This window comes from Xiphias gladius, chromosome 24 (genome assembly GCF_016859285.1).
Source record: "Xiphias gladius isolate SHS-SW01 ecotype Sanya breed wild chromosome 24, ASM1685928v1, whole genome shotgun sequence".
In the NCBI taxonomy this organism is placed as follows: domain Eukaryota; kingdom Metazoa; phylum Chordata; class Actinopteri; order Istiophoriformes; family Xiphiidae; genus Xiphias; species Xiphias gladius.
Window position 1 is genome coordinate 26250574 of NC_053423.1, and position 14744 is coordinate 26265317.

The 14744-nt window shown below is 41.1% G+C and overlaps 1 protein-coding gene across 2 annotated transcripts; it reads left to right on the forward strand.

Annotated features, from left to right (window-relative positions):
* Window positions 1-14567, forward strand: hsf1 (heat shock transcription factor 1). Of its 2 annotated transcripts, XM_040120902.1 has the most exons (15): window positions 1-478; window positions 1783-1891; window positions 2212-2348; window positions 2649-2773; window positions 4240-4315; window positions 7752-7813; window positions 8197-8275; window positions 8449-8567; window positions 8651-8835; window positions 9040-9178; window positions 10090-10161; window positions 10789-10894; window positions 10996-11049; window positions 11366-11423; window positions 11552-14567. In XM_040120902.1, the coding sequence occupies exons 1-15, from the start codon at window positions 353-355 to the stop codon at window positions 11737-11739; spliced, it is 1635 nt and encodes a 544-aa protein (XP_039976836.1). In that variant the 5' UTR covers window positions 1-352; the 3' UTR covers window positions 11740-14567. The 2 variants fall into 2 exon arrangements, with proteins under 2 accessions (XP_039976836.1, XP_039976837.1); XM_040120903.1 differs by lacking the exon at window positions 10090-10161.
* The last annotated feature ends 177 nt before the right edge of the window (window positions 14568-14744 follow it).

Below are 14744 nucleotides of genomic sequence, written 5' to 3' on the forward strand. Positions count from 1 at the left end.
ACGCGACTAAACGTTCTCGTTACGTTTACTGTAACGTCATCAGGTGGCGACAGTCTTCTCGCTACGCAGTTGTTGGCTTGGTGGGGTTTGTTGTAAATTTCAACCTCACAGTTTTCATTAAAACAAACTTTAATAAACCTCCTGTAGGCCGATAGAGACCAACAGAGTCCAGCAACAGGACCGAACCCCTTGTGACCCGGATCAGACCTCAGTCCAGATACGTGTCGCAGTTTATTCGATAGTTTGAGCGGCGGCTGGTGCTAACAGCATGCTAATAGTTAGCATCGTTAGCTCAGATTAGCTGCGGTTTTTCAGTTCAATAATCCGGTGTGCGTTTGATTTTATTTCTCTTATGGAGTATCCCGGAGGAGGTGGAGGAGGGGCATTGCTGAGCGGAGGGAACGTCCCGGCCTTCCTCACTAAACTGTGGACCCTGGTGGAAGACCCAGATACCGACCCTCTCATCTGCTGGAGCCCGGTACTCACTTAGCTTAGTTTAATTTCGCAGGGAGCTAACGGATAACACTTAGCAGGCAGAGGTCAGGGAGAACAGTCTAACTTTAATCAAACAGTCAGGGCTTAATAGCTGTTAGCTGTTAGCCCCTGAAGTGACGTACATCGCTTGGACTAACTGCAGATCAGAGATAATTAGATCATCAAAACAGCCTATTCAACTGAGTCAGATAAGACCAGTTTAATCTTCATACTCGCCAGGTGTCCACCCGGTGTCCATCATCAAATGCCCCATTTCACAATGTTAAGGAAAGTGATTCAAAAATTCCTGAATCCGCCCCTTTAACTGGATCAGCACCAAATTGTTACGTAAATCTTCCCTGGACCATACTCCATCCCTTCACCAAGTTTGGTACAAAGTTGTTCAAAACTTTTTTTATAATCCTAGTGACAGATAAACATAGTAATAATAATGACCGTAACAGTAACAGTTGTAACAACAGTAATAATAATTACAGAAGTAAAAACGATAGAAATTACATTAACAGTAGTTGTAACAGTAGTAATAACAATAGTCATGCTTGTCATTATCCTCCTGGTATACCAGTGAGTCCTTTGCTATTTAAATGTCAGAAATCTGTAAACAACTTTAATTTTCCTTCAGTCCTCATCAGCCCCTCATCTTTGTTTGACGTTCTCTTCACTCTGATAGAAAAAACTGTATAAATAGAGTTTTACTTTTAAAATGACTCAATTATTTGATAAAGAAAATAGTTGCTTTTTAATTTTCTGTCGATCAACTGTAATTAATTGATTGATGGATTAATGGTTGCAGCTCTGTTACAAAGGCAATTTCAGCATCGGCCAGGTCTGATGGTGTCTCTGTGTTATATTTATGCTGATTCTGGGTCAGTTTGTTGCTTTGTGACATCTATAAACGGTAACTGACATGAACCACCTCTCATATTAATCAAATCTTTTGACATAAAACCTGGGGGCTGGAGGCAGTGAACCAGACCACAGACTAACAGTACTGATGTTTGATACTCAGACCTGATCATACTTTGGTTCAACTCAGGTCACCTCACTCTGGTGTCAGTCAGCAGTACATGTTACCTGTCACATCATCAGTCTGTAAACTGAACTGCAGTCAGCTGCTGTCTGATGGAGCTCCAGTTTAATCAAACCAGACTCAGCTGGTTAAACTGGAACAGACTAATCCGGGTTTATCAGGAGGATCAGAGTCCTGCTGAAGACTCTGATGTCTTCATGTGTTTTTATTGTTAATACTAATGTTTATCTGTGTGTTCTCTGCGTGTTCTGTTTCAGAGTGGAACCAGCTTCCACGTGTTTGATCAGGGTCGGTTCTCTAAAGAAGTTCTACCAAAGTTCTTTAAACACAACAACATGGCCAGTTTCATCAGACAGCTCAACATGTGTGAGTATAAACAGTATCACTGACAGATCCCAGATAAGATCACAGCAGGTTTGATCTTTACATCCCAGTAAACAGGTTTTTAACTTTAACTCAAACACATGGAGAATGGTCCAGTTTGGACCTCCAGAACGCTGAATGAAACACTGACAGCTCACCGAGGAGTATGCATTTTAATTTCTGAAAGGATTTCTGTTTGTGGGTATACAGAAGGTTTTAGTGAGGAAGTGAACATCGAGTCAGCTGTAATCATAAACTGTAGGCTGCTGTCTGTTTGTATGATTATGTTAAATTTGTTGTTTTGTGAATGGATTTCTATACAGATGGCTTCCGTAAGGTGGTGCACATTGAGCAGGGCGGTTTGGTGAAACCAGAGAGAGACGACACAGAGTTCCAACATCCGTTCTTCATCAGAGGAAAAGAACACCTGCTGGAGAACATCAAACGCAAAGTCACCAATGTACGTACCTGTATATACACATGTACACACACCAAGTCACCAAAGTAAGCACCTGTAATTACACCTCTATACACACCTGTTCACTTGTTCACCTATTATCATGTAAAATTGTTAACATGTTAACCTGCAGTACTGTTAAAAGAAAGCCATAAGTGTATACACCTGGAGCAGATACACACCCGAACAAATACTCCATATCCCTGTAAACCAACAGCTTCACTTGAACCATGTCGACCTCTGCATCTGACAGTCTGTCCAAGTCTCCATGGTAACCATCTCTCTGCGCTGTTGTTGGTTCAGGTGTCCTCGGTGCGTCAGGAGGAAGTGAAGATCTCTGCAGACGAGGTGAACAAAATCCTGAACGACGTCCAGCTGATGAAGGGAAAACAGGAGACCATAGACTCCAGGATCATTGCCATGAAACAGTAAGACCAGAACCAGGCCAAGACTAGGTCAGGGGCCTCATTTACAAAATTGTAGGATCTAGACTTAAAGTTTACATGCTCACAAAAATTAAACAGGAAACCATCAACTCGAAGATCAACACCATGAAACCATAAGACCAGAACCTCCACAGTGTAGACCAGAACCAGACCCCTTTTAGTCCAACAGTCAGTCCAGCAGTTAGCAGGTCCCCTCAATATTAAGCCCTGTAGATACTGCATCTGTATATATCTATATATCTGTGTATATGTTCAAGTGAATGGGAAAGTGGTCCCAGTCTTTTGGGCCCCACTGTACATATACACTCACCAAGCACTTTATTAGGAACACTTGTACACAGGCTTATTTCTGCAGTTATCCAATGAGCAAAACATGCGGCAGCAGTGCAACGCATAAAATCATTCAGATACAGAACAGGAGCTTCAGTTAGTGTTCACATCAAACATCAGAATAGGAAATAATAGGAAAAATAAGGTGATCTCAGTGACTTTGACTGATGCATGACTGCAGTGTTTCCCACAGAAATAGATTCCATTTGTGAAATTAAATAATACCGTATATAATGTGCTCCATTGCAAATATTTTGATTGCCTACTACTTTGTAACAAATAACTGAACAATATATACAGCTACAATGCTTCAGGTTGTGTCAAACAAATAACAACCCTCACCAACTGGGGTCGGGTTGGTGAGGGTTTATTTACATATTGTGAGTGACCAGTGAGCCCAGCCCAGTCCTGGCAAAGGCACGCAGCACGCTCTCATGCGCACCACAAATTACAGGCACACAGAGAAGGTCGGTACAGAGACTGACAGAGCCAGTAAAAATGTGATTGATTTTTTTGACAGTCCACTGGCCCATCGATGTGGCGGGATTTTTCCTGGTGCTCCCGATGGCCAGTCCGACTATAACAGACAGAGCTGTTGTCAATGTGTTTGCGGGAGACAGAGAGAGAGAGAGAGAAAGAGAAAGAGTAAGAGTGGGGCAAGGAGGGGCTGAGCAAATCAATACGCTGAAAAAGCTCTACAATAAAATAAGATTTTCCCTGTTTTAAATACTAAAAAAAATGGCGGTCAGTGTTTATATTGTGGCAGGTCGCCACAAATATTACATTTCATACACAAAATTCTCTACAGTTTTTACTCAAACTGGAGCCAGAAACAAAAAACATCCAGTGAGCAGCAGTTCTGTGGACAGAAATACCTCGTTGATGAGAGAGGTCAGAGGAGAATGGAATCAATCAAGAATCAATCGTGGTTTGAATGCTACAGATTCTCTGAGTATTGTTGCTGACCATGTGCTTCCCTTTATGGCCAGAGTTTACCATCTTCTAATGGCTACTTCCAGCAGGATATACTGTATATCTATGCTTACATGTAATTATATACTGTATAAATGTGTATATACTTGTGTATATGTGTATGTATCCTTATATCTGTGTTGCAGTGAGAATGAGGCTCTGTGGAGGGAGGTGGCCAGTCTGAGACAGAAACACGCTCAGCAACAGAAAGTCGTCAACAAGGTACTACTCTATACGTCTGTACGCTAATACTTCAATACTGATACAGTAGAATACATTAGAAACAGAGCTCCATCGGTCCTGTCTGATCCTCTGAATGTGTTGTTTTAATAATCTGTGTCAGAAAACATGAAGGATCCAGGTTCATTGAAATGGTTTCATCTTTTCTTTGAGTCTAAAGTGCAACAAACAGCAGCCGGAGTAGTTAAAAGAGTAGTGCATGTACATCAGTACTGCGAACACGTACAGACAGTAGAATGACTGTTTATACTTGCAAATATAAAGTTAACTATCAAAGAAATCACATAAACTCAAGCTCACGGGACATCAGATTACCGCATACCATGTAAAATCTTTAATAAGACTATGACCTTGATCTAATTATTTACAATAATCCAGTTATTAATGTTATAAATGTACTAACTCATTGTCAAAAACACACCTACATGTATGAAAAAACAAACAAGAAAACATTTTATATCACATAACTACAATTTTATTGAGCATGAAAATAATAAACATAAATGACATCAACTGTAAATCTGGCAACTCATGGTGATGAAGCTCAAACCCAGGATCATGAGCCTGCACACTACAGTAGTGCACTAAAGTAAACTGAACACAAATGACTTAGTACACCTCCTTGGTCGAGATCTGTGCTCTACTGGGTGCATTTTCTAGTTTTATATTTAGTTTTTAAAGATGACAATGACAACAGGCTTGTAGTATCGTTTCAGTGTTTCGATATTGAGATTTTTAGGCAGGTATCGCATCAAAGTCATAATTTAGGTAATGTGACAACACTACAGTAAAGTTGAGATGGCTATCCTCCATTTTATTGACACATTGTATTAGAGGAAATGACGATAGAATCCTTTCCTTTTTTTTATATTTTAACAGCAATATCAGATAGACACCGACTGTAATGGAGTTTTTTCCCAAAGGCTGAGTAGTCCATTATTGTAAACTCAACCATTACTAGACAGAAATGGGTTCTGGGGAAATATTATTAAATGTTCAATTTCTAAAACAGTAATTTACACTCTGAGAGAAGCCAGTTGAGTCCACAAGCTAATTAAATGCAGAACTCTTGCTGTCAATATCTACATGAATGTTGAAGTCACCCACTATAATGACTATCTCTACTAAGAACTAACTCAGATAAAAAATTCTAAGTAAGGGGCAGGTAGACGATATACAGGAACTAGTGGAACTGTTTTGCGTTTTCCAGCTTGGATGTGAAAGACTAAGAGTAAGGCTTTCAAATGAGTTATTACTAAATTTAAGTTTAGGGTTGATCACTAAGCTGGAGTGGAAAATCGTTGCAACCCCTCCTCCCCGGCCTGTGCATTAAGAAATGTGAGAATTAATATTAGTAGAGTAGGGGGAGTTGATTCATTCAGACAAACATTCTTCTTGCTGCAACTAGGTTTCAGTAATACAGAATAAATCAGTTTGATGATCAGTTATCAAATCATTGACTGATAGTGATTTAGATGAGAGTTGTCTAATTTTTTATTTTCCTGTTTTTTGGCTCTGTTAGAGTAGTTGTATTAATTTTTATTAGGTTTTTATGAATAACTCTTGTTGATTTTTGATTTATTTCTTTTAGATGGTCGGGGGGTAGACACTATGGGGTTTGGGGAGTTTTGGGAGGGTGGCAGCTCTAAGGAAACTACAGTGTGTGTATGACTGCAACTCTGCCACCTGGTCTCAACTCTGAGTTGTCATGGTTTTGGTCTACTAATAACCTGTCAGTTTTCCAGAGATGAGAGCCACACCATCCAAAATGGGATGAATGCCATCTCCCCTTATCAGACCAGGTCTTCCCGGAAGGTCTGCCAATTGTCTATGTAGCCGACAGTGTTTGCTGGACACCCCCATGACAGCCTGCGTTTGAATGATGACATGCGCTTGTACATGTCACTGGTCATATTTGGTAGGAGTCCAGAGAAAACTACGGAATCCAACAATGTTTTAGCAAAATTGCACGCAGATTCCACATTAATTTTGGTGACCTCCGATTGCTGTAATTGGGTGTCATTACTGCTAAAGTGAATAATAATCTAACTGTATTTACAGTTAGCCTCTGCCAGCATTTTCAACACAGTACAAGTATGATTCAACGATGCCCGTTCTGGCCCCAGGAATGCATTTTAACTGTGGTCGCTGAAGTCGCGTATTTCACATTTCTTAAAATAGAGCTGCCAATAACCAGAGTATGATCAGGGGATGTATCGCTGAGTGGGGAGAATCTGTTAGAAATGTGAAGAGGTTGGTGGTGAATCGGGGCTTCTGTGTAGGCATATGCTTCCTACATATTGTCACTCAGCTGGCCTGGCATCCCAGCTGCTTGGGAGGTATTTTCTATGGTGCGGAGCAGCGCTCATAATTCGCTGAGCCTCGTGTCACTGAGCCTTACAAAAATTTGCCAAAAAAGAGATGCTTCGGAAAAGAAGCATATGTTTAAATATAAGGCACTTAATCAGCTGTGTACAGAGAAATTTTAGAGTTATAAGATAAACTAAGATCTACCGGTAACACCACAGAACAGCTTGGTGGTAACCAGAAGTGATACAGTACGCTTACTGCAACGTCGTTAGGCTCAAGTTTGTACTGTGTTATACTGACAGGTGTAGTTTAGTTTGTACTCAGTTATAGTGAGAGTTGTTGTGCTGTTTAATCCACCTCACTGATGGGGGTCAGACTGCAGCCTCTGATCTGGTTTTCAGCATCACAGGAAAAGACTCTTGTGTGCTGTGAGCTCTGATGCTGATTGGTTGTAACACAATATCTGACATTTGAATCACCATGGTAAAACTAAAACTTTATGAGGAGAAATTATTCACGTGTCTTTAATTATGCACATTATTTTATAAAAATGTAAGAAGCTACATGAAATGACAAATTACTGGATATATATAAGACACCATGAATGATTAAGGCTGCACATGAATTAAAGACAAGCTGGAATGTTGTTAATAAAGTTTAAAGACACTCTGACTGTAACTTACTGTAAAATAATAATAAAATAAAAACATTAAAAATAATTTTCAGAAAATATTTCTGATCTGAAACAAGTAGAAGATCAAAACATTGTGGGTTTTGTTTTGTTTTTTTTCGGTAAATCAGACCATCAATTCACACAGATCAAACACATTCGGTTGTGGAGTCAGATCAGATGATGGAGGATCAGGTGTGAGGTTACCTGAGGATGAGCTTTGATGAAACCATGTGACCTCTGATGATGCGTACACAGTGTATATACAGTATATACATATACAGACCTGATCTGAGTGTGTCAGCAGGGGGGTCAGATATCAGTCTACAAGAATCTTTTAGCACATAGTCAGCACAATGCTAACTGCTTTATCACCATGTTAGCATGTTAGCTTAGCTTCTACCTGAGCTAATAATAACTCTCTCGCTCTCTCTGCAGTTGATCCAGTTTCTCGTGTCGCTTGTCCAAACCAACAGGATCCTGGGAGTCAAGAGGAAGATGCAAGTTTACCACTACTACTACTATAAATACAACACAAAATACTGCAGATACTACACAAATTAGTACAAGTACTGCACAGTTCACAGCTGTCGTTAAGTTTACAGTTCACAATTTATACTACATATTTTAAGGCACAGACATCCGGAGGTTTCCTCCACTGATTTTAAATATTAAACTTTATGAAGCGGCTCTCGTTATAACAGACATGAAAAATGTGAACTTGTCGTTTCAAACCAGATGTTTCCAGCTGTAAGAGGGTCAACTTTACTTTGAATATTTTTTTTTAGTACCATTTCCCCCTTTCCCCTCTTCAGGTGTAAAATCAGTGGAATGGCCCTTGAAATAAAATGATTAGTTGTTTATTTATAATGTTTCCTTACAGTCCTCTGATGCTGAACGACTCCAGCTCTGCCCACTCCATGCCTAAATACAGTCGGCAGTTCTCATTGGAGCACATGCAGGTAACCTGGCACTGTCTCACCTGTCTGATGTCACCTGTATACATCAGTCAGAGTTTATCCTCATTTTTCAATTCGGATCAGAGGATTAGTGATGCAGGATAATGATCCAGTCAGTCGATGGATGGTTCAGGAGTCATTTTCATGAAGGATCTTATCATACGGTTCATCTTCAGGCTGCAGCCAATCTGTTCTCAGCTGACTCCCCAATAAGCTCTGGACCAATCATCTCTGACATCACAGAGGTGACCACGCCCAGTGTAGAGGATGTGGTAAGGGATTGGACAGACGCAGGGTGAGGACCAATCAGATTATTCTTCCTGTAGTCAGTAACTGATTGGTCAATTAGCAGTCACTAATGCTTTTCTTTACCACCAGAGAGAGCCAATCAGTTAACATCAAAGAGGAGCCTTCCAGTCCTGAGGGGGAGGTTTGTCCTGTTCTGGAGGGTGGGGCTACACCTGTAGACACGCCCCTCTCCCCCACCACCTTCATCAATTCCATCCTACAGGACAACGAGACACAGCCGACTCCCAACACCTCAACCACCAGCCCTACACCAGGTAAACACCTCCACATCCAATCCTACACCGGGTAAACACCTCCACCGCCAACTTGACAAAAAGCGTAGTTGTTAAAAGTTCCTTGTGTGTTTAGTTGCTTCTGCTGAATCAATATTTGTAGTGTTACATGTGGAAGTTGGTAGTTTGATTTCTTGGCAGTACTGATAACAGTTTGACCTGTCTCTCTCTCTGTTTCTTCTATAGCCATTGTTGTGATGAGCCCCACCTCCACTGGGCCCCTCCCACCTGCCCCAACCAGCCCGTCATCTGCCTCGTTTCCCACCCCAAACTCCAGCCCTGCCACAACTCAGCAGAAATGTCAGACCATTGCCTGTATCGACAGGTAAGTCTTCTACACCATTTTCACATCAGTCAGGGTGGCTGCAGGTGCTAGTGTTACCTGCTTTTAATTACCCTGCTACAGCTAACAACTGCCCCAACACCTGCCAACATCTGTTCCCACAACTACCCCAACATCTGTCCCAACAACTGCCAACATCTGTTCCCACAACCACCCCAACATCTGTCCCAACACCTCTCCCAACTACTTTCCCAATACCTGCCCCAACACCTGCTATTACCTGCTATTAACTACCCTGCTACAGCTAACAACTGCCCCAACAGCTGCCAACAGCTATCCCAACAACTACCCCAGCACCCATCTGAACACATGCCCAAACACCTGCCTGAACACATGCCCCAACACCTGCCTGAATACATGCCCCAACACCTGCCCAAACTACTGTCCCAACACCTGCCCAAACTACTGTCCCAACAGCTGCCCCAACTACTGTCCCAACAGCTGCCCCAACAGCTGCCCCAACAGCTGCCCCAACAGCTGCCCCAACAGCTGTCCCAACAGCTGCCCCAACAGCTGCCCCAACTACTGCCCCAACTACTGTCCCAACAGCTGCCCCAACAGCTGCCCCAACTACTGTCCCAACAGCTGCCCCAACATCTGCCCCAACACCTCTCTCAACACCTCTCTCAACACCTCTCTCAACACCTCTCTCAACACCTCTCTCAACTCCTGCCCCAACACCTCTCTCAACACCTGCTGACCCCTGCTCTCAGTGTGCTGACCTAGTCCTTTAACTGGCCTTTGTTGTCTCTGACTTGTTCCGTCCCCATTGTTGTAGTGTTTGCTTTAGTGTGTAAGTGTAATTAAACAGCAGCTGTATTTTTACCTTTATTGTAAGTTTTTAGTCCTTTTGAACACCAGGTGTGTCATTAAAACCCCTGTGCTTTCCTCAGACCCCGCCCCCCTCCCTCTGCAGGTGGACTCTCACCTGAAGTTTGGCGCTTCGTATCAACACAAGCTGACAAGTGAATCACTGAATCTATAAATGATTAACATTTTAAATATGTCTGTGTGCAACCCTGGTGATATTCTTTATTTTCCTTCTTGTAATCATGTGCAGACTCAAACTAACACTGAATGAATCCTACTGAAAAGTTCTGTGTGTGTATCCAGAGCCAGATCAAATTGAGGATTTGAAAGTAGTCCCCAATAAATGCACTTTTTCCCCCTGTTTGAGTAACGTTGAATAAAAACTAAAACGACCAGCTGTTTTAGGAAATTTCTGAGCCTTTTTTAAGAATACAACTGAATGGGCTATTTTTCTAGATGTATGTCCAGATTGTTCCAAAATGACGGAACTCTCAGTTTCCCGATTGGACCAGATTGGTGCAGCTTCGGCTCAGAGCTGTGTCATGTGTTTGGATTCTGGTATACCTGCGTAAAACTCAAGGTTAAAAATGAAACATGAAGTGTTTTTAAAGATTTACGTCTTCAGTAGGAACCAATATACTTGGAGCAGGGAGCAATAGACAGGAAGTCAGAAAGTGCGGACAGACACGCTGTTGGTTTTTTGACAAGAAGAAAAATATAGAAAAACTCCAGACTGATGAAGCAAGTTCACATCATGTCTGTCTCCCCTCTCTGTGTTTCAGGTCTGAACTGTCTGACCATGTTGACAGTATGGACAACAGTCTAGAAAACCTGCAGAACATCCTGAACACACAAACCTTCACCTTTGACACCTCCCCACTCATCGAGGTCAGTCTGAGAGAGGGTAGCGTTATATGAACGTGCTAACAGCATATGGACATGTTAATAGTATATGAGCACATTAAGAGTTTATGTGTATTCATGTTTAGTTTTTCAGTTCGTCCTGTTCTTCTGGAGACTTTGACCTCGACAGTTTGGACACTGTGAGTTCAACTGTAAAGACTCTTATTTTATTTTTAATCTGTTTCTGCAATTCCTGTCTCAGCCATTCTCAAACTAAAAGCATGTGTGTGTGTGTGTGTGTGTGTGTGTGTGTGTGTGTGTGTGTGTGTGTGTGTGTGTGTGTGTGTGTGTGTGTGTGTGTGTGTGTGTGACACACGACACACACATACATGGTTTTGTTTTTGTTTTTTTGTTTTTGTCAGCCACAGCATTAAAACCAGTTACAGGTTTTAATGTTGTTGCTGATTGGTGAACAGGTGTATAGATGTCTGACTGTGATGTCACTGTTTTGCTTAGCTGCTGTCTGAAGAAGCTCCTAAAGGAAGTGATGAAAGCAGCAAGACCAACAACACAGGTAAGGCGCACACGCACACACACACACACACACACACACACACACACACACACACACACACACACACACACCTTCTGTTTCCTGTGACCCATTGTCATGGTGACTCTGAGGCTCTCGGATTGGTCCAGGGAAGCAGCTGGTGCAGTACACGGCCACACCTGTCTTGATGCCTGAACCGGTCAGCTTGGGGGAGGGTGGAGCCGACCTGCCGTCCCTGCTGGAGCTGGAGGAGGAGCCTTTCTTCACCTCGGACCCGCCCACTGAAGACCCGACCGCCGCCCTGCTGAGCCACGCCCACTTGGACTCTGACCTCTGACACCATCAGGAATGTCATGATTCATCAGTAACCATAGCAACAGGACAGTCTGAGCACTGACTCAGCAGCAGCAATAGACAATGATGAAATCAATCAATCAGCTTTAGATCAATCAGTAGGTCAAAGGTCATGTTTTTAGTATGCAGATGTTATTCAACAATATTAACCCCTTTATATACCTGAGTCCTCTTCTTCTACTCTTTTATTTTAGCCTTTGGTTCTTCTTCTCTTTCTTTAAGTAAATCATTTGTTTGACGCTCGCTGTGACAAAAAAAAAAAAAAAAGAAAAAAAAATTGATAGAGAACCAGGGTCATGTCTGTACCTGCCGGTCCAATCAGAAACAGCTCTGAAGTCAGTCGTAGATGATGTCACAGTACAGATGTAATGACACACATGGACAGGTGAGGCAGGATCACGTGACCCAGGTGTTCTCAGTGTTCTGCATGCTGAAGTCGGAGTTTATGGTTGTCTTTGTTTTCATGTGTAAAATATAGCTATAATGAAGAGAATCTGAATATTTTTGGAAAAGTTTATTATGAATGAGTAGCCCCCCATCATCTATGTTACCATGGAGACAACATGGTACCAGATAGAGATGCATCGATCTCATCGTTGGGTAAATATTAGTTCTGATTAATCAGATCAGATATCGGCCATGATGTGTGATTGATCTACATTAAATACAGTTTGTTTATCAGTGTTTCACTATAAAACTCAGTGTTTTTCTGTTACATAAACATTAATCTCAGAGCTGGGGAGATAGGGTTCAGTAGCATTTTATCGAATCTGAATCCTTTCAAACCCTTTTTTCGAATCTAGGTGAAATGCAGACGTCTCTTAAAAAATCGGTTCTGTTTTTATTTCTGTCAGTATCAAACCTAAACGACAGAGACTGTACAGAGCTGAAGGGGTCTAGGTCTTTCATCACATATTTAGTCTCTGCTCTGTGATGTTCGTTAACCGTGTCCAGACTCACTGGGTGCTGGACCTCAGCTGCACGAGTAAAAACAACACGGTTGAAATAACAGTCATCCTACTTTATCATTCAACAAATATCAACTCAATAAACTGCTGATTTCTCTGCAGGAGGCTCTGAACGTGAACTGGTTCTTGCACTGCTATGGGTCACACTATCTCACGGGTCACAGAATACGGTGTCTCACACAGAATATGCTGTAACACACACAATACAGTGTCACACTGACAGTTTGACTCTGGTGAAGTCGTTTAAGTGAAGGCGCTCGGCCGTGATAAATCGGTCGGTCTTCAGCTGTGGCTCTGAGTCAACTCTTGTTTTTACATGTAAGCAGGTTATTTTCTTGGTCTGTAGAATCAGAAAGAGGAAAAAGATGATCTAAGAGAGACCGGGAATCAAAGATTCAGTAAGGGATTCATCAGTGGAGCTTGGGACCAGATGCAAAAAGGAGCAGGCTATCCGAACAATCCCTTCCCAAAAGAGTTCCACACTGAGAGGTCTTCAGACTTCAGAAGTAATAAAACAGGTCACTGAGGTAGTTCTCTATCAGTTCTCTATGAATCTGAATCAGCTGACACTCAATGTATCAGGTTTGTGGCTTAAGAATTACTTCATATCATCAGGTCTTCACTGTTGAATTAAGTTTTACACTTGATTCGAGATTGTATAGAAACAGTAATTTCAGATTTGATTTGTAAAAAAGTCAACTTCAACTGAAACACTGAGCAGCATCTGGTGTTGTCAGCGATTTTATGGTAAAATCATCGATACTTCCTGAAGGAAACATCAGAGTTCCTATCTAAGAGAGATCAGACAGGCTCCCCAGCAGAGCTGATATGTTGTGGAGGCAGTATTCAGCTGATCTCAGGTGTTCATTAGTTTTTCTTTCTATTTATCTACGTTACAGTTAAGTGTTACTGCAGAGGATAACGGCTCTGAACAGTCAGTGTAGTTTTGGTGATTAGCAGATGGAAAAGATGCCCAGGCATCTGTTAAAACTAAAAACTGTGGACTACGTGTAGTTGAAAAGATTAAGATTTGCACAAAAATGCAAGAAGAAGCTCAACTGTGGTCTGAAAGATTTAAACAGAGGAAGTTTGTCCACAACAGATGGGATGAATTCCCCCAAAAATCAAAGTACACAGATTTGTTCAAATACAAAAGTCAAAACTCCTTCAGATTATTAAAATCTCTTTCACTTGTGCACTATAAGAGAGCAGCATGCTTTGATTTGTTTTGGACAGTTTAACTTTTGTACTTTATTGCACCGAAAATTTGTTGACTCTATTTCAGGATCTGCGGGAGAGATATTTTAACAAAAGTGAAATTCTTTACTAGGGCTCGACAGGTAAATCTGCCAGGTTGATATATCATTCTATATTGGCTCGTTGCGCATGTACCATTATCAGTGTATGTATGTCGGCCAATAAATGATAAATAACTGAAGTAGAGAAAAGTAGAAGAAATTTTTAGAAACACCGTCTGTGCTCTACAAGTTTATTTTTACACAGTAAAATGTCCTGCCCAGTATAGGTCTTGGTCATTATTATTAAAAAACTCATTTAAGAGAAAGAGGTTTATTTATATTACAGGTTGTGTAAATAAAAATAGTATCAGCTGGTATATTATTATCAGATGTTTTAATCTCTAAAATATTAATATTCACCTCCAAAATCCCATATCAGTCATGTCATATCCTTCACAAACACCACAGTGATGGAGGATTGTTTATTTTACCTGAAACCGGTCATGCACTTCAAAATGTTGTCAGATGTCATTAAATCTGTTTATGTGTTAAACACTTCATCTCATCAAACTACAAGTTTTAACAATAAACAATTTTTTTCTTTATTTAATGACATTAAAGTGACTCCTGATGTCCTGTTAAATGTTTTATCAGTCAGAAGCTTTATCAGCTGCTGTATAATCAGGAAGCTGTTTTTCAGTATAAAAGCCTCTGTCATTGATATATTTACATTTGTTTGACCATGTTTTTAATTTAAAGTAATTAAATAATTTTAAGCCATC